General features: G+C 39.0%; 1 protein-coding gene across 7 annotated transcripts in view; it reads left to right on the forward strand.

Moving 5' to 3' along the window:
• The first annotated feature begins 3,443 nt into the window (after window positions 1-3,443).
• col15a1b (collagen, type XV, alpha 1b) overlaps window positions 3,444-24,380 on the forward strand; it is a 41,911-nt gene continuing 20,974 nt past the window's right edge. For 3 of the 7 annotated variants that reach the window (XM_067528927.1, XM_067528928.1, XM_067528929.1), the window contains exons 1-6: window positions 17,604-18,297; window positions 20,181-20,368; window positions 20,649-20,858; window positions 21,482-21,634; window positions 22,857-22,931; window positions 23,422-23,520. In XM_067528927.1, coding sequence (XP_067385028.1) covers window positions 17,895-18,297; window positions 20,181-20,368; window positions 20,649-20,858; window positions 21,482-21,634; window positions 22,857-22,931; window positions 23,422-23,520 — 1,128 coding nt within the window. In that variant the 5' untranslated portion in view covers window positions 17,604-17,894. Of the gene's footprint in view, window positions 3,626-3,866; window positions 3,926-17,603; window positions 18,298-20,180; window positions 20,369-20,648; window positions 20,859-21,481; window positions 21,635-22,856; window positions 22,932-23,421; window positions 23,521-24,380 lie in introns of those variants that run through there. The other 4 variants (XM_067528930.1, XM_067528931.1, XM_067528934.1 and 1 more) reach the window with 3 other exon arrangements.

The following is a 24,380-nucleotide window of genomic DNA, read 5'->3' on the forward strand; positions in this document are numbered from 1 at the left end:
AGTCCGTGTGAGAACTGGGCAAGGGTTGGTGCTTGGGCACTTAGAGTAAGGAGCAGAACATGATGCAAAAACAAAGCTGCGGAAGTGACAGTGTTTTGATTCCAGCACATGAGAGATAGTGGACGTGACTACCCACGCACCAATAATGTTTGCCTTTGTTACGTTGATATCAATAGTAAATGTATTTAGACATATCCACAGCAATAACCGAAGAATGGAAAACAGTATATGAAAAAGATGAAAAGAGAATATTTGCCTGGTTTCGCTGCAGTCGCAGGAAATGGACGTCAACACGCCCACTCACTAATGATGAATCCTCCGGAGTATTACCTCCTCTATTCACAAATGAGGTCGGGTGGAGATAATCTGGACTTTGAACTAGGGAGCTGGCTGGGTAAATTTTGGGTAATGTCAGGGCCAACAGACTCGGGGGTTTGTGTCACACGAACACCCACCCCAGAGAAAGTCTGGAAAATGTCAGTGGATGTCTGAAAGGGGCTTAAGATAGATGTGCATAACCAAATGCCCCCCAAAATAAATAAAAGTAATTGACCTGAAGCAATGTTTTAAAGAAGAATGGGCCAAAATTATTCCACAGTGACATGAGAGACTGATAGTCATACAGAAAATGATAACTTCAGTTGTTGCAGCTAAATGTTGATCTACAAGATATCAACTTATGGGCAGTACTTAGTGTTGTCCACGTTTTTTTTTTTCTTTCTGACTTCATTTTTTGATAAATAACTATTGGCCCTGTAAAAAAGTTTAATTTTGTTCTTCTGAGGTTGTATTTGCCCAATAGTGAAACCCTGCTATGATCTAATGATTTTTATGCTTTTCGCAAAAACAGCATTAAAAGAGGGGGGTACTTACTTCTGCACGTGACTGTACTTGGTTATTAAAATATACCAGGTAGACGGAATAAATATTGGTGGAGTCACTTTAATGGCTTTAGTGTCTGTATGAGGATTGTTGACAAAGCAGTTAATTTAGAAAAATTATTCTCCAATACTTACGCAATAAAATTTAGTTTCGTAATTAAATTAATCACAGTGTTGGAAGAAAAAAAAGCTGAAAACATCCAAGTGGACACATAAACTCAAACATCGATGGAGGTGTCTTTTTATGTTTAGTAAGTGGTTACATGGATCTAAATCTGCTTCACTGTGTTATTCCCTTGTTTAAAATAAAACATTTGATGTTGCAACATAAACCCAGAAAGTTAGATATTTATGTCAAATGTCATCTCTTCCTGTATGACCCAGATGGGAGCCAAGCTGAACTGTCATCATCTCTTACATAAATGGCCCAGGCTCAGTTTCCAAAAACCCAAATGAATCCCAAAATCATCATTGTCTCTTGGCTCACAAAGGAACAAAGCCTATCTTAGGTCTGCAGTAAGAAGCTGTTAGGGAAACTTGGCCCTGGATAAATGGTGTCCTGTTTGTCCCGCAGAACAGTTAGCTGGGTCAGCACGCAGAGAACAACAACAATAAGAAGAACTTAGCCAGTCTCATGGTGTGTTCACAACTCTGCTGTCTGTAATCCTCACTCAGTTTTCAGTTTAAAAGACAGGCTTGTGCTCAGGCTCAGAACAGTTAATCTAATTTGGCACTTTATTGTTTCCTTTAAGATACTTTTGTCTTCTGGCCAGGATCCACATAAAAAAGCACAATGACCAGTGGCATATATAAAAAGTCACAGAACTCATGAAAAACAAGCAGGGAAAATGAGGGGTTCACATGGATTCACCTCTTTTTTCTAAATGTAGGAGGTTTTATCATTCGAGTTTTGCCATATAAAAACAAAAGTGGCACAGAAGTCCACCAGACAGTGGTGATCCTGCGTGAGAGATGTCCCAAAAATAACTATACATGAGACACACACACCTCAGAAAGGTAAACTTTTAAAGTGCAAATGTTAGGATATTTAAAAAAATATATATTTTTGCTAAATTTTGCCTTTAGTTGACAGAAACGGGTGGAAAATGAGAAGGGATGAGGTGCAACAAAGATCCTCTGGCCAGAAATTAAACTGTGGACACTGCAGCTATGCACATTAAGCAGTGGGCCACCTGACAGAAGACCTCCCATGACCTGTCTTCAGAGACCTCTAGCTATGACATCATCAACATGAGACTCATGAGTCTCCTGACCTGCTGTACAGTGTCTCTGATTGGAGAGCCACTGTATAAACTACTAGAGCTGCTGCCCACAAACACACCAGGGTGACCGGGCTTATATTGACTCTTATTCTAAGACGCTAAGTTCATAACTTTGTTTTGTCACAGCCTAATTACATCAAGACAGTAATGACAATGTAAATACATTTGTTTGTATATGCTGTACAGTTTTCCCTGGAAAAATGTGCTGCTGGTACAGGAAGAGAGATGTTTCACATGTCCATCCAGTGTTACCATGTGAAACGCAGATCCATTAAGATGATGTGATGGTGTTTGGCAGGTCCTTGTGAGAGTGCAGCCCCTAACATCAGCACTGGATGTTTTTGACTCAACATAGACTGCACATTTCTATTTCCATGTGCCCTCCTGACTTTGGTCCAACCAAATCTTCATTTATCTCCAAATTATCTCAGCATGTTTTATTTGCATGGATGCAGACTCTAAAAGTACCAGGATGTTCCATCAGAACAGTTTGTCATATGTTCAGAAGGCTTCATAAAAATAAGTCTGTTACACTTTTGTTTTTGCCTTATGAAGGAAAATGTACCATTTACGTAGAAAGAACAAAACAAATAAAATCAAAATGATTCTTAGTTCCTACATCATAATGGTAAATGAATAAAAAAGATAAAAATGACCTAAAATGAGGACATTAAGTATTTTTTAGTATTTGTTTCTTTTAGGTAATTGTTGTACAATGATTTTGCATCTTACTTTGGTAATTCTGTTTATTTTTTGTTGTCATGTGTCTTTTCTGATAATTTTCAACCATTTACGTCTGTATATGTCGTTGTCACGTTTTGCTTTCGATTTATTTTACTCATGTTTATCCTACTTTCCTGTTTTTTTTTTCTTTTTCATGATTTTCCTCCAAACAATGGTGTTTATTTTGCATGTAATTGTCACCAGTTTCTGTTCATATTGTTCTGTTTGTCTTTTGACGAACAAGCTCTTTAATGTTGTCACATGTCACATGTTAGGACCTAACAAGTTAATCCAACTATGCAGTTGGCTGTAGAGTCATTATTCATTTATTATTTCAATTATTATTTGTGTTATTTGGAATTTCATTTCTGCTCTAAATATATATTTAACTTAAATGACAGCTATGAATGTAGATAGACTTAATAACTAAAGGAAACAGACTCAGGCAGATATTCCACTCAAAATGACTGAGTGGGGAGTTTTTTTTTTTAACTCCTAGGGAGTCAGATTTCTTCGTGGGTCTGAGAGTCACTCAACTAAACTGAGAGCGCCTTTGTGCTGAGGGAGGGAGAGTGAGAGAGAGAGACCGAGGGAGAAAGACTGGAATCAGCAGTGTGACTTCAGGTCTGCACAGTGAGGCACAGAGAGCTCAGAGTTTGCTGTTTTCATCCCACAAATGTACTAAGAGCACTTCAAAACCTGGACTTTGATTCACTTACTGGCTGAAATGTTTCGAGGGTAAGGCAACTCAAACACCACCGCAACACATTTCTTACATAGAAAGACAGAATTAACATTCATTTGGAGCTCAGATTGGACGCACTCGTCTTTGTACAGATTTTTATACAAAATTAACTAAAACTGCTGATATTAATACTGCATGTGCAGATTTATAATTTCACTACAATTTTATTTAATTTTACACTTAATTTTGAGTCAAAGCTTTAGTGCAACATATTTGACCAGTGTCTCTCCTCAGGTGTTTTTTTGCCCTGCATCTCCTCCTGCTCTGCTGCCATGCTGCTGCCCAGCAAGAAGGTAAGATTTCTGCTGCTGCTATATCAACAATGACTAAACAGTAAGACACAGCTAAGATGGATTCTTGAGAGGACAGAACAGGGTCAAAAACTGTTTGGCATTGACCAGAAAGAGGGTTTGTTAAAGGACCTGTAGCTCTTCCTCATGTTGATCATGTCTGCCCAACATTAGCCAAAGTTGCTAGAAAGTGCTAGGAGTCAAATGAAATCTGTTTTGAGGGTCTCACAATGGGGTCTTTTATTTTGAGAAACAATATATATAGCACTAATTTCAAAACCTGTTTGAGTTGTAGTACTTACATGGACATGTATAAGGTTGACCAATTCCACCTAATGTCTCCAGTCACCTAGACTTAGGCAAAATTTACGTCAGAGATGGTGTGAAGGTTGTTGCTAATATATCACCTGCATCACTTTATTTAGACACCAAACTAAACAAATACTAGAAACAAGTACTAGAAAATTTGAAACTTTTTTCCATATCTTGTCCACCAGGGACGTGTCTTTAATGACAAGTGCCAGTACAAGACACATATGGTCATCCTGCCTTTCTATTCCCACTTTCACACCTCTGACTGCAATTGTAGCTCTTCCCTGCTGGGATCCTCTTCTTACACAGCTCTGTAGGAGAGATAGTTTGTTTGGCTACAGACCAAGCTTCCTCTGCCCTCTTTATCCTATTTGTCTGTTGTACAATGAAGCGGCTGGAAGTGGCAGACAAGTCAAACGCTGCACCAGCGTGAGAACTCAAGTGTTTAGTTTGTATGATAATGCCCCGAGGGCCTTTCCTTTAGTGGGTGCATGCTGTTTAAGAAAATGAGAGCAAGGACATTTGACAGGATGGTTGGAGAGGGGGTGGGTGGTGCTCTTGGAGCTTTGAAGTCAGATTTTAGAAACACACTCAATGCTGTCCCAGTCAACATGTGTGGGTGCTTGAATTGAGATTTTTGACAAAAGACAACAATTTTGCAAAGTCAGAAATCTGACAAAAACATTTGTGTTGTTTAGAGAAATTGTGACTTCAATTGTGCAAATCCCCTGAAGTTTGGTATTGCTCAGACCAGCATTTAACACCATTATCAGCTGTAACTAGCTGCTTTCTCAATTTGTTTTTCTGAGAATTGTTATGAACGCATGTAACCAGGATCTGTATTTTTTTTACTAAGCTGATAAGTTTATATTCATGTTTACAATTATACACGTTCATAACAACCTGTTATGAACAACGACCTGGGAATAACAAATGTTTAGAGGCTGGATTAAAGAGGAAATCCTTACAAAAATTTTAAAATGCTTCAAAGAGATTTCCTCCGCTGAACATTTGATTTCGTTAAATTCAAATCCTTTAATTCTATGTTGAAAACCTCCGCTCTGTTTGTCTGTCCTCTCACCATCAGTCTGCAGCGACACATATGCCAAGAAAAAAGAATAGTCAGGGCCTAAGACGGAACCAGCTGTATGTACATGCAGATTTGCAAAACCCAGGTTACTGTAGTGCAAGTATACTGTAAATGAGACAATGGGTGTGCACAAATCCAATCATCTTGGCTGCCCTGGTACTATGAGCCCAGTTACAGTTTTGGTTGTTCATCCACAGTTAGAACGTGTCTTTTGCACATTCTGAGAACACAGTGTTGTTTTGAGGGCAGCAGTGGTCTAAAGGTTAGATAAGAGCGCTGACCAGAAGGTCACCAGTTCAATCTGGTCTGGTAAAAACACTTGCCCCCTTCCACCATTAACACCACTGTGATAAGGGGGAGGGGGGGCTGTAAAGGATATATTAACAAAAAGCAGAAACGGAAATTCACCCCAGAATAAAGACAGGAAAACACAGGAACAAGTGACTGACAAGAAATCAGGATAAACCAAACAGGATGAGGATGCACAAATCAACTAGGCGAGAAACGGTAAACCATTTAACGAAACTAACTGATTATACAAAAAAGGGGCTAAAGCAGAAACAGACTTAACAGTGACAAACAGAACCAAATCTCACCCTGGAAAAGGAACAAACAAACAGGGGCAGGTGAACAACCAAACCACATGCTAAACAAACTGACAGACAGGAATAAAACAAAGGACCAGACCTAAATACTAAGACAGAAACTAACAAATAGGGACAAACTAAACAAGGTATCTAAACAGAAAGCAAACAGAGGACCAAACTTTAGACCCGTAAGAGGAATCACAGTCCAACAAACAGGTTTCTTCAGAACGAAAAAAATGACTCACTATCCATCAACACTGGGAGAGTATAAACTGGTTAATGATAAATTGACAAACTGGCAAGTAACTGTAGAGAGAACTGGGTTAAAAAACAAAAACAGGGGAACAGGTGAAACAAATCAAGACTAACAAGGTGAACAAAGAAACCAAAAAGACTAATGGGAAATGGGACTGTGGTGCTACAAAATAAAAGCCATAAACAGGAAGTGAAGAGAGAAATGAAAACAAACAAAGGTCCAGGATCATGACAGCTGAACAACACTGTTTCCACGCTCCAAATTTCCCCCCAAAACCACCTTTATTCCAGGCCCCAGGAACCTTCACTTTCCATTTAGCATTGGTTGAGTGGCCCTGAAAAGACTCCATGTTTAGATTGTGAGGTGAGCCCAGCAGGAGTCAGTTTGGGTGCTTTTGATGCTTCTTTGTACAGTAAAACCAAGTCACATTGTTGTACTGTTGACAATTCACTCAACTCCAGAAAATGTTTCTCCTGTTGTCAAAAACATCATAGTTTAGAAATGCTTTTCAGTTTGAGCTACAGTACGAGCCTTTCAATCCCCGCTACACTTGACCTATTTAGTGTCTGATGTTACTGGAATAAAAACCCACCAAGTTCTATTTAATCTTTTATGAGTGTAAAAACCTGGCAGGCGAGAATGTCATGGAGCAGTATGAAAGCGCCTCTACCTAGATGTCTTGAGTATATTAAAGTCCTGAACACCCTCGCTGCAGTGCCGTCCTGCCTGGAATGTAACCATTGAGTCAGAATAACTTTGATTTGAACACAGCTGGGCACAATGGGCCAACTGTAAAAGGTGTCATGCCTGTAACGGTCAGCTCAATGGGATGTTAATGGGAATAAACAATCTCTCCCACTGGAAACTTGAAAATAAAAATGGGGGTTTCACCGTCAACTGAAAATGGTCTCGTAATTTCCATGATGTGGCCAAGATGACGTAGTTTCCATTATGGTATACAGTACTACTGTGTGTGCTTAGGTTCGAACTGAGCAAGTAAGTACAAGCTGTACAACTGACGATTTGTTAAAATCAAGTTCACAAATCTTACTGTGAGGGTTTGTAGAAAGGAAGTGTTTTAGTGTCACTGGATGGCAGTGTGGGTAAACTGTTTCCATGGTTATAGTTTAAAAAAAAGTTGAACATGAATCATTATCATTGTGGATCTGTTCTGTATGTGACTCTGTCGATAATTTACGGCAGGGAACATACAAAGAACGTCTTTTTACTGAACACGAGATCTGTTATCTGAGGAGACTAATAACATAGTTTAGGTTGTTTCAGATTTTTACATGCACTGTTATACATGTGAGCATACACAATATAAACACAAAGAAAGACTTTGCACGTTTTAAAAGCAGTTTTTTTCTCCCACAAATTACTTCAGTGAGGTGTCTTAGCACACACATCATGCACACATGCAGACACACACACACAAACACAATTGTTTTTGTCCTAAATTTGAAAGAAGAAAGAATGAGTGTTTAGTCACATTAAAATGCTTAAAACTGTTTGTTTTTTATTCTTCAGTTAAGATTCTGCATAAATTGAATGGTGTGGATAATATTTCAGTAAAGTACTCCGTTATAAATATCTTCAGCTAATTTCAATAGTAGAGCAGTTTGTATTTGACAGTAAGTCACATCATCTGTGATTGTGTTGTAGACAAATGTTGGTACAATGGATCAAAGTTTGACAGATGGTCAAACAAGTGCTACCACCCTCTCCGGTCTGCTTCAGTCCAAACTATGCAGTAAGACTTAGGTAGTATGTGCAACACTGCACTGAGAATAACTGCCTGCTCTTTCTATGTGTGTGTTTATGCTTTTGCATATTTGGTTCTGTGGCTGATTTGCAGTCAGTGGTTTTCTGCATAAACAAACACACATAAACACTTTCTCTTCAACGACACGTCTGTCTGTTAAAGCACTGAAATACAAATCACACAAACGCTATCTTCATAACGCAGTGACGTTTTGTCTTCCTCGTGAAATGCTGTGGAATATTCTGTTATCAGTTTCTGTGAAATCAAATTGGTCAACCTAAGAACTGAAATATCCCACTCATAAAGACATTTTACTTATTTAACAGTTAATTTGCTGAAGATTATGTAAAAAAACAGCAAATTGAAAGAAGCCTTCCAAATATTAGCTTCTCATGTGTTTGTATATATTTTTTGACATTCTGTGGTTTCTGTGTTATGCTTGGATGGGTTTCCTCCACGTACAAAGACGTGTATGTTAGGTCAATTGGTGACTTTAAAAGATCATATACACAGATGAGATGGGCTCCAGCCCTCAGTCCTGAACAGGATAATTGGTTACAGAATTTCTTTTTATTTGTATTTTTTGTCCTTTCGGCTTATCCCGTGAGTTCAGGGTCGCCGCAGCGGATCATTGTCCGGATGTTGATTTGGCAGTTTTGATGCCAGATGCCCTTCCTGACGCAACCCTCCCCAATATGGATGGATAATGACTGATAACTTGCATGCTAAGGCCCAATCGACTGGTCAGGAACGAGTTTTATATTTATACAGGTACCTAAAGTGAAATCAACACATTACCTCCACTCATAACCTGATTATTATTTATTTCAGTAGACACACTGAAAACTCCATTTGTCATTAGTAAAAAGCAGTACCATGCACTATAAGCGTGAGTGGGACTAAAGCTTTTTAAACATTCTTGAAAATACTTGAGAATTCTAACATCACATCTCTGCATGTACACAAGAATGGAGCGATGTGAATTTGTGAGCAGAACAGAACATCACTGCACCCGTACGCATCTACTTCCACTGCTCTACATCCTAACAGATTCAGTGGCAGGAAAAGGACAGAGGAAACATATCGTACCACACTATGCAGCTTTTAGCTTCTGTGGTGTTAACAATAGTGGATTATGTGGCGAGGGCTCAGTGGGTGGATGTCAATAGATGGTGCTCTGCCAGAGGGACTGCGGAGTAACAGTGAGATAATATTTTCCTGTCACATTTCTCTGCATTTCATTCCACACAGTTCACATCATAATCCTGCAGGACTTCACTGTATCTGGAATCCAAAACTCTATAATGAGCTATACTATGAATGTATATCAGTGAAATTCTCAGCCTTACACCTTACAACGGTCAAGATGACTCTTTCTACAGGATGAGCAAAGAAGTCGCCAGAAGTCGCCTTTCCTCGTGTTTCATTAACATTCATATTCGAGGAGATGAGGCAATGCAAGAAGCTGGGAGAGGGTGTTTGTTCTGAGCACAACACTCACAGCTGAGCAAACACACACACACTGAGAGTCTCACATTTAAAGCCCTGTGCCTTATAAATGCATAAGCAGGACGTTAGCAGATGTAAATAGTTTGGCAACTTGTATCTATGATACCACATATTTGGGGGATTTTTTTTTCAAGACTGAATGGTTTGGCATTGTTGGATATAGTTTTTTTCAGTGAGAATGTATTTAAACTTATGTTACAAATAAGTACAATAAAGTGTATATGCATTTGTCCTGTGGGACATGTTAAATATGCTATTATATAAAACACATTACAAAAGGGAGAGTGAAGGTCTTGCTGTCTCAAAACTGAACGTGGCATCATTTTATTTTATATAATTCGCTGACAAAAACAAACGGAGCTTGTTAAAGTAAGGAAATTGGTTTAGAGAGAATTATGAGCATCAAATAAGTCAATTTTTGCTGTTTGACGTCAGCTTTTGTCTGTCTGTCTGCCTGTCTGTCTCATTACTTTGTCCCTTATCTCAGCACGCACTAACACATGACAAAAAACATCACTGAGCTGCACACTGCTTGACCTCTCAGCCTCCTTCTGTGGCTCTGTCTCTGTCTGTACTATGAATTTCAGAGGGTGACATGAGGGTGAGAGGATGGCAGGGGGCGGTGATGGAATTGGGGGGGAGGCCAGAGACATTTGAGGTAATGGAAACTGTCCCACTGCAGATGTCCACCTCTGACTTCCTAAACAATGCCTTCCATTATCTGAAAAATGTCAGAAGTTCATCAATAGCTTTAGCTGAATCAATTGAATATTGTCCTAATAGCGTATGGATCAGCAGGCAGCGTGAAAGCAAATAAACCAGTCAGAGCTGGATTCATTAATATATTATATTAATTATGGATCAATGTGAAAAGTGTCACTAAGCAGTAACCTACACAGACGTAACAGCCACAACTCGGTTCTTTTGGTTGTAATTGAACACTCTCATAAATGCGTTCTCAGCTAAAAAAAGAAAAAGCTTTAAAATACTGCAAACACCATACATATAATAATATATTTGATTTTGTTTAAATATTTATTAGATATTCACTGTGTTGTAAGGTGACACATACAAATAAATGCTAATGTTTGTATATGTGTGTGGAAGTTTGCTTTTGAAAAATTGCCCTGAACTAATTAACAACTCATTGTCATTTAAAAACACTCAGCTGTTTTACTACCTTTTTCGTGAATGATTTGGCCCATGTACACTGACTGACCACTTCATTACCTGTACAATTTAGTGCAATCAACATTGCAATTTTACATTTGTCATTGTCGGAAGTTGTTATTTTAACTATCTGGCAACGTTAGCAACCTTATCACTCTTTAGTTAAAATGCTGCAATGACCATCTAAAATGAATCTTTAACCATTTTTTATACGAACATGTTTGTTGAAGCACATTTAAAGAATATCTATAAATGTAGGTTAATTATTCCTGTTTTTCTTTTACAGTGACAATCACTATGTCTCCCTCTCTCTCTTGCCAGGGAGAGGTCAGAGGTCTTATAGATAACAAGGGACACTTAGCAGGAGGATATAGGAGACGAGAACCTTTGTTTATTAGGAACGAGCCAACGAGCAACGCACCCTGATTTATGATTCACCTAAAAGCATTCCTGATTCAAATTTTACATGCTCCATTGGCTCTAAATGGAAGTCGAGACTCAAAAATGGCACATGCACACACTCCAGTGGTGACAAATAGTTTACATGAAGTGAAGGGAAAGTCTAGTGAAGTCAGGTAGTTGTAATGTATCAAAAGTTTGGTCTATAGCATCCATTTCTGTGGGTTTTTTTTAGTTATCTGTGTCTTTAAATGTGTGAGTGTGTGTGTGGGCAGGTGAGTGGGTTAATCCTACTCTACAGCCAAACTCTGCTTTTGATAACCTTTCTGACTCATGGTTTCTATTCTTCTCTTATGATCATTTCTCTGTTGTTTTCTTGTCTCCTCTACTAAGAACTCATCTGTCTGTTCTTCTTTTTCTCTGTCCATCCTCCCCTTCTTTTATTTTCCATTAGATCCTAAGGATGGTATTACATGCTCATACTCACACCTTGACTGCTGTACTTATACCTCTTTTACTGGCGCTAATACACACAGCAACAGCAGGTGTACAAGTAAATGTTAGTTTAAAGGTTCTCTTCACCGTGCTGTTATTGGATAAAGTACTAACATCAGATTTGTCATAAGATGCAGAAACCAAAATATTCTTCCTCCCTCCTTTCATGATGTTGTAACATTTAGAGGCAGTGGGACTGATGTTGAGGTTCTCTGTGGGAGTGACGAGGATGGACAGGATCAGGAATGAGGACATCAGAAAGACAGCTCATGTTAGATGTTTCAGAGATAAAGTCAGAGGCCAGATTGAGGTGGTTTGGACATGTTCAGAGGAGAAACTGGGAATATATCGGTAGAAGGATGCTGAGGTTGGAGCTGCCAGGCAGGAGGTCTAGAGAAAGACTAAAGAGGAGATTTATGGATGTAGTGAGAGAAGACATGAATTTAATTGGTGTGAAAGAAGAGGCTGCAGAGGACAGGGTTAGATGCAGGCACATGATTTACTGTGGCGACCCCTGAAAGGGATCAGCCGAAAGGAAAAGCAGAAGACTTACTCCCTTCTTTCACACTCCCCTTTGCCTGTGGGTAGTTCCTTTGTCTTCACTGAGGTCAGATCAAAGCTTGTGAGCGTGTACACGTCTGAACATCACCTCTGACATTCCCAGCATTTTTTCGTCTCACACCTGCCGTCTCCAGACACAAAAGAGATTCGATCAGACAGACAGATTGGCACCCATTCTTATAATGACCTGTGAAGATGATCTGTGTGGTGTGCAGAGCCCCAGCTTGGAAGTGCTGCTGCTCCTCAGTCATGTAGCTTTATATTACAATTAAGATAACACCAGATCTTCAATTTGCATACAAAATGATACAAACTATCAGATGCAATGATATCGGCCATAAAGTTATTAAAAACTCTAATTTTTTTGGCTGCCATCTTTATCCTGTTTAATGTTATTTGCAGCACTTTTCTACATATTTGGCCTAAAATGGCTAAATGTGGATAATAGCTCACTAGTTTACGTCATTATGTTATTTTATGACTTGCTGTGCAGTCTTTCTTTGGCAGGTCTTTCCAACAAGAGCTCATAAATACAGCCCAACATTTCCTGGGGGAACATTGCCTTAAAATATGAACATCGTAGGAGCAGCGGAAGAAGGGGGAGAAAGGGAGTGTTGAAGGGGAGGTGCGTGAGATAAAAACAGCTTTGCAACAGAGACTTCATTGACTACTTGCCTGCAGGCTACAGTGTGCATGTGTGTGGGGGTCTGAAAATGTGTACATGAGGTAAACTGTTATCTGGGAACAGCTCAGCTTTAGGGTTGGTTAAGAAGAAGTGTCAATCTGAGAAAAACAAACACTCTCTCTCTCTCGTTCTCACGTGCATAGACACACACAAAAGTTAAAAAGGTAGACAAATTAATTTATTTAAATGGGGGAATGTTGTCAGCATTTGAGGTATTTAATAATTGTGTTTGTGTTGTTCTGGTACAAAAGCATTGACCAGTGAGCCAAAACCTCTTACTCACTAATTGGCAGAGTCGGCCAACTTGTACACTCAGACACACAAAACTGAGAATACACACACACATGTCCGTGAATAGAATTGATGAACACACAAAAATGCAACACATGCAACAACAAAATGTTACAGGAGTGTATGCGCAGGTATTTGTTTCTGTGGATTGTATACATGTATATAATTTGAAACAGATGCTTGCATGGGCAAAGTCAACGTGAATATTTTAAACAAGTCAAATATTTATATATGTTGTTAGTGATGTATGTGATATTTTCTGGGATTAGGCTGGTGGTTGCCAAACTACAAAATTTAAATAATGTAATTTCTTGGACCATAAAAGCAGATGTAATGACGCAGATCTTGAGACTTATTTTGATTAGACTATTTCTGTATTGTATGCTATTAGACATAATGTGAATGTTTGCAACTATTCCAACTCTGGGTACATTACCATTTGTGGCCGCTAGATGGTGCCATGGCACCACAGTTTAAACAAAGCTTCAAAGAATCATCTTTGAAGGTTTCGGATTATTACTTTGCAGGCATGTTCTTGTGTCCTTGTTATTATCTTATCTCTGTTGTGTTTATTTTGACGCCATTAATATGAGTAATATGACTGATGATATTATTGCTTGTTGTCATTTTGATCTAATACTTTTAATGTACACACATTCATTTGTGAGTAGAGTTTTTTTTAATTGTCATGCAACCTGACTCACCGAGAACATATTTGACTATTTTAAGTGACCTATACTAATGCCAAAAACGCAGAATAAATGTTGCATGTGCTAAGTGATATGTGTCCTTTTGGAATCACAGCATGTGAAACTGCATGTCTTCTCTTGTGTCTTCTGCATCCACTTTATTGATTAGTTTTGTAAATAAATTTATAGCATCCTGAGTGTAATTTACTGTGACAGTAAACCAATTAGAGGTTTTTGTTGGGGCAGTTGCTAGGTAGAGTGAGAAGTGAGAGAGAGGTGAAGGGTGAAGGGGTTACTCTTCCTGGAATCCAGAGGCCCTAAATGGGGTCACCCTTTATAGAAAAAACAGGGTCTGAAAATATTAATCTGTGGCAAACTTTTATCAGCTATTATATTTGGAGTCATTATTTTCTTCAAAATTGATAACAAACGATACGCAAACACAACATTAATAATCCCCTACAAGCATCCATTGAATTGCTTTTATTCAGAAACATATTAATAATAATTTAATTTTGAAAGGTTGAATCCTGAATCCTCCTGAATTTAGGTGGTTTGGGCTCATATTAGAACATGTGCCTTTTACATTAGAGTTTGAATTGCATTTTTCACCATTGAGATTGTATTATTGTGAAATAATAAGGCTTTTATTTTGAAGGCGTTGATCTTGTAGTGCAGTGAATTGAATTCAAGCTAGAACATAAGGTTTGTCATGTAAAAGCAAAATAGGCTATTATTATTTATTAAATGTGTGTATCACACAGGATTCAACAAAAGCTCATTTTACCATTTAAATGCTATCACTTTTAAAAAGGAACAAAAAATGCTTTTGTGTTGAAAGTGTGTTTCCTGGAGGTGACTATAACCAACACAGTCAGTTAGAAATAGCACTTGTGAAACCTACATTGCTTTAATATGTTGTATATGTGTGTGTGTGTGTGTGTTTGCGGGGGATTTGCATTTTTGTAATCTTGTTATCTCCGATCTGATCATCTCAGATGAACTAAGAGTCATGGCACACATCCCTGACTGAGCCAGTTTTGATGTATGTATTACTTGGTTTTCTTAAAGTTTACCCTATTGTTAAACCTATTGCTCTGTGTGTGTGTGTGTTGATATGACCTGCCAAGTTCCACTATGATGGAGCATCAGGGCTCCCCCAATGTTTCTCTTCCTGACCCCCACTAAAAGCATTCTCACCCCCATCTTTTTCAAATCCCCATATCCCTGTTTAATCCATGACTAATCAAGCTTCTCCCCCTGGGGGGTTTCCTCCCTCACCCCATCTTTAAACCTTAAACCCATCATCTGCTCCATTAGAGACCACTCCCACCCCTTTTTACCCACAACTGTTTACTCGTTAGTGTGCTGGAGCCAGGATGGCTCCCGGGGTTTGGTCACATTTATCACAATGACACCAACAAACCACTGACCCCAGGTGAAGACAGTTATAATAATCAAAGTGGATTGTGGTATCGCAAAATCACTGGGAATATAAATGTGAAGATAGCACATATGGACTGAAACCAATGTTTTTCATCCTAAAGGGGCATTAATTATTCACTGGTCATGAGGCATGCACATTGGCTGTTGTGATAACCCAGACCAGAGGTTTACACCTCTGTGGTTCCCTCAACAACAAAACCAATGGGATTTTTCCATAATGTAGGAAAATATGCTCAACGCCAAACACAGGTTTATGGTACTTACATGTTTGGCAAGATAATTTTCACGGAAGACATTAATTTGCTGTCCCCAAAGTGTAATAATTTGTGCAGCAACAGAAAAAGACAAAGACACTCAACATAGTAATAGAAGTAATAAAATAAGAGAGAGAAATGACCACTTACCTGTATTCTCTGAAACAACCCACTTTTGAAGGTTTGAAGGTTAAATACAGTTAACAGGAGTAAAAAGCATTATGTCCACTTCACCACTACTAACCTTTTAATTTGTCAAAACAGCATTTCCAGATTTTAGGAATCCTTCAGTGCCCAGGAACCTGGAGCTGGGTGATATTACTAAATTGTTTAATGCCACAGCAACACTTATTAAAGCTTTGGGTTTATTGTTTATATAAAAATAATGAATCAGGTAAAATTTGACTTAACCTTTATTGATTTTTTTATTCATTCTGTTTAGTTTTGCCTTGAGGCCCTTTATGCTATGCATGCTGGCTCACTGCTACAGGGTCAGTGCTGTTATAACTCAAAACCACACCTTTAATATCTACTGTATGAATCTGGAAATCCAACTGATGCCCCATCTTCTATCCGCGACCTCACCAACCATTTTAGAGAAGTAATAAACAACAGAACAGACATCCCTTTGTCATCCTCAACACTGGGCCTCTCTCCCTGATCAGTGAGCTGCAGCACTGAGAACATGAACTTTAATTGCTTCCATACAACATTTTGCACTTTTGATTATGTTTTTTATCTAAATTGAAGCAGGTGACTAACAAATGTTGAAATCCTAATAATTTTAGAGTAGAGGGCTAATAACCTAGTGTAAAAAGAACTGAGGCCCCATCAGGGCTGATAGTTTGGTTCCTTTAATAATGACTACATGTAGAAACATCTAAGTGACCATGAGACTATAAATAAGTCATCTTTACTTTTTTAAATATTTCAATCATTCATTCGTGTGTAACACTGGTCTGTGTTGTGTGTCATTATATTCCTTTGCCTCTCATGCTCTTAAAGTAAAAATGTTGTTCATTGTTTTTCACAACTGCTTACGCACATTTTCTGAATCTCATTTTCTCAATATTCTGGCTCATTTTCTCAAAACTTTTAAGACAAAAAGCAAAACTCTGTAGCAAACCAAACACTGCAAATAAAATATTTTTGTTGCTTTTGACATTTTTTTATTTTATTTCTTTACATCCAAATGACACACAGATGCATCATATGATTACATCTTTCTACCAAACAAAAAGACATTCATATGCTCAACACATAACACTACTATGTATAACATTATTTATTTTTGCAAAACCACATGTAAAATTAAAATAAAAGAGAAATAAGCAATCCTCCATTTATCAGAAGTGCAGTGTTGTAGGGACCAGGGTTGGCATGGTGATGGAGGATGCGTTGGTGGCTGATGGCTGCTCTCATTATGATATTCCCCCCACACCATCCAAAGACAGTCACAGTGGGCAATACTGATGTAATCTGAGACCACTATCTTTCCTTGTCCTCACCCTAAACTTCCTCTCATTCTCTGATCTCTGGATCTTGCATCACCTTTGACCTCTATTGTCCTCCAGAAGAGGAGAGCTCCATTGGCTATTAATTATCAATTATTAAACTAGTGTTTGCATTTGTAAGAACTGGGTTTGAGTGAGGAAGCGAGCATTTTGAGTGGTTGTGCATGGAAATGGTGAGCAAGTAACTTCACGTTTGATTTCTGTGTGTCGTGTGCAGGATTGTGTGTGTGTTTGCCAAAAGTGTTTTTAGAGATTGTGTGACATGTAAAACATTTATGTGAAAGCAGTTGTAGAAAACAGTAGATATAATAGTAGTGATTCAAAAAGAATCGGATCGTGTGACCCATGCGTCTTCTTAAGGTGGCAAAATTGGGTTTTTTAAAATTGCTGTTTACATGCAGCATTGTGAATGAGGGAACTTATCCTAAATCAGTATTAGTGGGTCTGTGTCTGTTGTGGACTTCACAGGATGTTCGTGTACTGTAACAAGACACTACAAGAGAAACCACAAGTCTTATCCAGAGAACACGCACATGCACACACAGGAGGAGGGAGGAGAGGAAAGGAGGACCAGGAAGGAGGGTAACAAAACTCTTTAATCTGCCTGTCTGACAGAAGAGGGGAGAGAAAAGTTGCCTGTACTGCAGAGCAGCAGAGGTCGGGAAGTGAGGAGGGGAGGGAGAGGAAAAAAGAGAGAGCTATCAGGGAGTTACAAAGAAAAGAGAGAAGACAAAGAGAAAATAACAGACGCCAATAGATTTTTTTCCCTAAATACTTTTTGTAACACTGGATCTCAGGGATTACTGGGATGTACTTTCACACTCTTGTGTAAGTAGGCCTGCGTGCATCCTCTCGGACACTTCATAAGTTGAGTGTTTTGTAGCTGCAGTTAACAGGACTGGCGTGCATCAGTGTGTGTTCCTACACACATGCAAGACACACAAACAGGATGGGAGCCCCTCGCCTCTCTCTTTCTCTCCTCTTTCTCTTCTCCTGTCCCGTACAAGCCCAATGGTGGAGTTTAATTTGGGCAAGCCCTAAAATCAGCTCTGACTCTGACTCAGCTCTCACCTCCGTTCCTACCTCCATCACTTCACCATCAATCACCTCACCTGGCCCTTCTGACACCCAGTGGGCGACAGAGCGGGTGAAAATGGAGAACATGGTGACGGAGAATCCTGGGAAGGACAGCACTCAGACAGAGGCGTCTGTATCTGTCTTTACAGACAGCCCTGGTGTGTTGATCTCTGGCAGCAGCACGGAGAAACCTGGGATGGTACCTGCACAGGATAGTGCAGGTGGAGGCAACAAAGCCCGGCCCCAGTATAGACCACTTAAATACTGGAAAAGTGGTGAGTGTTACAGAGGCACTGAATAGAAAAGAGCATTTAGCATTTAGTTTCTCATTATCTCAGATGTTGTCTAAGTGTTATCACTGGCACAGTTAGACTGCCCCTGAAGCTGACCAGAAGCTTAAAAAATCAAGAAATGATTTACTAACAGACAATGTGAATTTGGTCTCGGCAGCAATGTAGCAGCAGACTAATTAGTAAATGGAGGTCAGCAGTATATGTTGTGTGGGATGTGTTTTCAATTATGTCATTGCAGTAGAATTTAACCTCACTTTAAAAGTAACTTTTGCCTTTGTGCTGCTTAGACTTGTTTTCAAGTTCCCAGGGAGCCTGTATGCTAAAAGTCAGATTGTCAACTTTGATACTTTTGAACTGTGTCTCCGCTAGTAAAAGAAAAACTTAAGAGTTTATCTAAAAGTCTGTAGCCATCCTTCCCACATAGTAAGAAAACATTAGTGCTTTGATAACAGCACTAACTGCCCTCACAGGTGCTTTGTGCTGATTTACGTACAGGCAGTGACAGTAACGCAGGGGGTAGAATCGTCCACTGTGATAAATTTTGAGATGGCTCTGGGCAAGAGGCTGATGCCCAGGTTTCTTCCAGTAGGTCAGGTCAGCATCTTGCATAGCAGCTGCTGTCATTGGTGTATGTGTATGTCAATACAGTAAGTGAAGTATACAACAGGTGTCTGTGTGTCCTGACGAGTGGTGGAAAGTGACACTGCCATTGGCATTGTGATCTTTTTGTGAACAAACTTTTGCTGAGAGACTTTCAGTTTTACTCCTCCTTCTCACAAACTCACATATTCTTGCTTGGGTGGTGAGCCTTGCCAATATTTTCAAATGTTTCTCACAGATCAGGGATGAAAATTTTAACTTCTGCAGTAGCCACTAATCAAGATGCTGGTTGTAACTCCAGTTCTGTAAGATCTGCATTTGCCCAATGCTTTCAGTAATTACAGAGTAGTAATGATGGCACATCTGTACTGGAGGTGTGAGGGCTTTGCTGTGTGTGTCTGTGTGTGTGTGTGTGTGTGTGTGTGTGTGTGTGTGTGTGTGTGTGTCTGTGTGTGCGCCTGTGTGTGCGCACGTGTGCGTGTGTCTGTGTGTTTGGTTTGCATGTCGTACATTTTCACCTCACCACCTGTCTTCGCAACAATAAATGTGTAAGAGTGAGCTTGTAGTGTTCTGATCTCTCACATATACTTTCACACACACTTACACACTAAACCCTTTAATCAGGTATGTTTCCAGTTGGCTGGGCGGATGAATTAGGATAAATGTTGGCCTGTGTGTTTTGGGGTATGTGTGTTTGGGTTCACTAGTTGAGATCTGAGTTTAATGTGTGTGCAAATTTATTGAAAAGCAAATTTATTTGTGTGTGTGGATATATGCATGAAAAATATATAGGCTGCTAAGCCTGTTTGTAATGTTGAGGTGAGAGTCTGTCACTATGAAAAGGATCCTTAGTGGGGGGGTTTAAAGGAATGGGAACCCATCTCTTCAGATACACACTAAACACTCTAATTACTGACCACTGTGTGCTTTTCTGCTGAGGAGGATTATATCCATGCCAGGCAGAGCAGTGATGCGTAGACAGAGCCGCGATCAAATCGAGTCAAGTTAAAGCCGTGTCAGGATGGCTAATAAGTGCCTCTCGCTCAGAAGGAAGACGCACGTATTGGTGGATGTTTTAGTCAAATAAACCCACTGTCAAGAAGATGGTTTGCTGGGGTAAAATGTTAAACATTAAAGATTTAGTCTTCGGTTTTCAGTTTTTCTTGTACAGTTAAAGGGACGCCTTTGTCCCCCATGTCCACATGTTATTCCTTCTCTGTTTCAATTTACACAATATGACATCATCATCTCTCTGTCTCTGCCAGAGCAAGGCTCAGGAGATCATCTCAACCTGATGAAGTTAATTGGTTTTCCCCTGCCTCCATCGGTCTCCTTCACTACGGGCTTCTCCGATTTACCAGCCTACAACTTTGGTCCTGAAGCCAACATTGGGCGGCACACCAAGACTTTCGTGCCAGGGTCGTTCTACAGGGACTTTGCTATTATCGCCACGGTAAAACTTGAAACCTGAACTCGTTGAGCTTTTAAACCTCTTTCATCTTCTGTCATTTTTTACAAGGTCATGGCTTTAAACACAGGGGACTAGAGGCACAACAGTGCTGCTTGTCTTATCTACAGGGGTTTAATTCAACAGCCAGTGATCAGCTAGTGCCTCATTAGGTCACAGCCTTGTGCAAAGACTACACAGCAGACCCTAGTTTTTCTTTTTGATGTGTAATCTATCTAAAACACACATTTTTGGTGACCTCCATGACTTCTTGCCCAAACTCCAGGTGCGTCCAGCTAGTAAAAGAGGAGGAATGCTCTTTGCCATAACAGATGCCCGTCAAAAGGTGGTGGAGCTGGGCTTGGCCCTCACTCCAGTCAGTGGGGGCCTCCAGAGCATCTTACTGTACTACACAGATAAAGAGCAGGCCGCTCACAGCCACAAAGCTGCTGCCTTTACTGTCCCTGAAATGACGAATCAGTGGACACGGTTCACGGTGAGCATCACATAGAGGAAAGAGGGTTCTAAATACGATGTGAATATTAAGGTATAGTTTATCCAGCTGATATTTTAAATTAGTCTGTACAATAAAACACTATAATACAGTTTTAATACATTACATAAGTACATAATACATTTTTTGCACAACTATTTTTAAATATTATGATTACAAAACAAGCAATTTGCACATGTTTTTGTCCTAAAATTCACTGAACATAGCAAATAATAAACCAGTCCTTTAGGATGATTTCACTGATGTGCAATGAAAATCAGTTTATTTGCAGTAATTGCAGTTGTGTTGATGCTGTATTTTGAAATTTAAAGTGGCTGAATGTCAACACACACATTCCACAGATGATATGTCAGAAAAAATCTTCCAAACTATCAGAAAACCTGTGTAATTTGTGCGTTCCATGTAATAGTTATATGTTACAGTATAATATTTAGAATAGAGTTTAAAGATTTTAAGTTATTTTGTGCCTGGATCAGCTGACCCTGAGCTAAAAGAGAATTTCTCCTTAGACAAGATCATGTTTTCACAGTTTGATTTTGAATGACCCAGATCAAATGAATTTCCAGAATTGGTATTCAGAATTAAGTATTTGCTCTGCCTGTCAGGTGGCGGTGGAGCATGGCGAGGTACGTCTCTACATGGACTGTGGTGAGCCAGAGAGGGCTACTTTCCATCGAAGGCCTGAAAGACTCACTTTTTCTCACAACTCAGGCATCTTTGTAGCTAATGCAGGAAGCACAGGGCTTGACAAGTTTGTGGTAAGGAAATTATTTTGTATCTAATCATCGACAGATTATAAGAAAATGGGCTCTTGGGCACATACAGGGGGCGCTGAAGGCATTTCGACCAAGATCAAAAGATGAACATATATAAAGTGTATATTTGCTGTATAAATATGATGGCTGGCTTTTCAAGAATAATCTCTCCTAGTTTGTATTTGACAAAAAAGAAGTCACATTGTCATGATAGCATCTAGTATTACATTGTGAGCTAGCTCAGTTATAGATTTAATTGGATACATTCTTGAACATAAGACACAGAGGCAGAGAGGTCTTTCTCAGATAGATACAGTAACAGAGAATAAGCAGGGAGATTGTAACGTGTGGAAGGAAGGAGAGGATGAGGGAGTAGTGTAAGTCAGTGGCAGATGAGGAAGTAGAAGATGTCAACAAGTCTTAGTTATGGTTAGATCAAGGGCTTGACTCAGGCCTTTCCTGTCATGTCAAGTGACATTGCAGTAAAGTAAAACTTGAAGCATTAATCCAAATAGGACAGAAAGCATGTTTGTGTGTCTTTTATTTAAGGAATTGCTAAATGTTAGTGCCAAATGTTAGTGGACAATCTTCAGAGCTGCTAAAACTATCTGCTCCATGAAATTATTATGGAAGTGACTTGTCAGATGCGATCATTTCTACTTTATTATGCTCAGTGACATATCTGGGTCACTGTGACCCAGATACACACACTGTGTGTGTGTGTAAATCCCTGGTTTGTTGTTTTGTTTAATCACATCACAAAACATCATGTTTGTTTGTTTTTTGAATAATTGTTGAAATGAAGAACAGATTTCTTTTTCCAAACTAACCAGCACCACTAAGATGTTTTGAGTCTGCATAATGTCAGCAGTTGCACTATCCCCCATTGTGTGTGTGCGTGCGCGAGCAAGTCAGTCACACTTTATGTACGAATTCTTGATTGCAGTGACAGAATGAAAATGGTGATTTTGGTTCAAGTTACATTATATTCATATCTTAAAATCCCACCTTATTATAGCTTCACTCATCACGGACCCTTCAGCCTCTACCACTGTGTTTATGGTCACTCATTTTCTGTGAATATCAAAAATAAGTCCTAAGAATAATAAATAATAAATAATAAAAGAATTAAAAAATTGAAAGTAGCCCACTGTTTAATAGAATCGACATAATTAATAACTAAATGTTATTATGGAGGTCAGTTAACTTCTCTGTGTCTTTCCAGGGTTCCATTGACCAGCTAGTGATAAAAGATGATCCTAGAGCTGCTGAGGAGCAGTGTGAAGATGATGAGCCTTATGTGAGACATACACACACACACACACACACACACACAATATAAGAGCAGTACATAACACATTATTTCAAAACAAATTATAAAACAATTATCCTTTTTTTAATCAGCAAAATGTCATAAATATATGGAATTACATATTTCATTATATGTGACATTTTAATTACACAGTTTTCAGTGCACATTTGTGCATTAAAAGAAATGTTTGTTTTATAAACGGAAAAAGAAATGCAGATAAAACCATCCCCAAAAATTCTTAGTATGTCAAATGGCCACTTAAACAAATATGAGCCAACACCAACCCCTAGTGGTCAATAGATCAAGTTGTGGACTTTGTTTTTAAACTCTAATTAGTGTCATTATTTATTGACATTATTTATGTCATGGACCAGCGTTTCAAAATCAGCCCTGATCCACAATGGGATCATTGTTTGACTAAGTGTTTGGCTGTAGGCTTTGTTTCTAAAGTTAGTACATGATTTGATGTTTGAAAAAGGCTTCAGGATCTGCCAGCGGAGATGATGCTCTGGACGACAGAGAGACAGAGGAAGAAAAAGTTAAGAACACACACGGGAGAAAACAGGGCACAGCAAAGGTAGGCTGGATGAAGTACAGGGTGGTGTGTACTGAATGGATATATAATTATATATTATCATCAATATTCCCCTGGAATTACCAAAAGTCCTTGAATCTTAAGCCTGTCTTGATTAGGGCAGCACAATTATTTTATACACATTTCTGTGAAATTCGGTCACAAATGGTTCTTATTTTTGGAAGGTGTGGGATCCCTGCCTAATGTTCTGAAAGTTTGTAAAATGGTGGTGTGTTTGGATGGGCCTAACAGTCGACTGTGTGTGATATAAACCACAAAATATCAAACACAGCTATGATGGTTTAAATAAGGGTGTGAACCCACGCAGTTCATGTAATATTGGATAACTTATCTTTCTTTATTAATTATACAGACGCTAAACCCAGCAATGAATCTTCTCCAGTCATGTCCATCTGTCCTGGATTTATATTGTCCTATTAAAAACACATCAGCCAGACTCACCACTCCTTATAGTGACACATCCAAAACAAGTGTGAAACACATCTATTGTCTGAATTTTGTAGACAAACGCTACCAAATTGTCTGCATGGTGGTTGTGGACAATTGTGGATTAATTCAGAAACTGACCGAAGTTATCCTTCAAGATGTGTATGTGTGGGTGGGTGAAGTAGTGTGTGTTTGTCTGTATTTATTTTCTATTCCAGTGCTATCTTTCATCCTCCCACAACCAGGAAGTCAGTCTGACCTCAAACATCCCATAATCAAAACAGACTTTAAAGCTTCAAAAGAAACTGTTCTTCAAAAGCTAAATATCTCTTAGTGGCATGTGTTTGTTATGGTCTGTGATCAGCACTGTCAATACAATATTATTTAAAATGATCTTTACAATTTAAAGCAATTTT

This window comes from Channa argus, chromosome 14 (genome assembly GCF_033026475.1).
Source record: "Channa argus isolate prfri chromosome 14, Channa argus male v1.0, whole genome shotgun sequence".
Taxonomy (NCBI): Eukaryota; Metazoa; Chordata; class Actinopteri; order Anabantiformes; family Channidae; genus Channa; species Channa argus.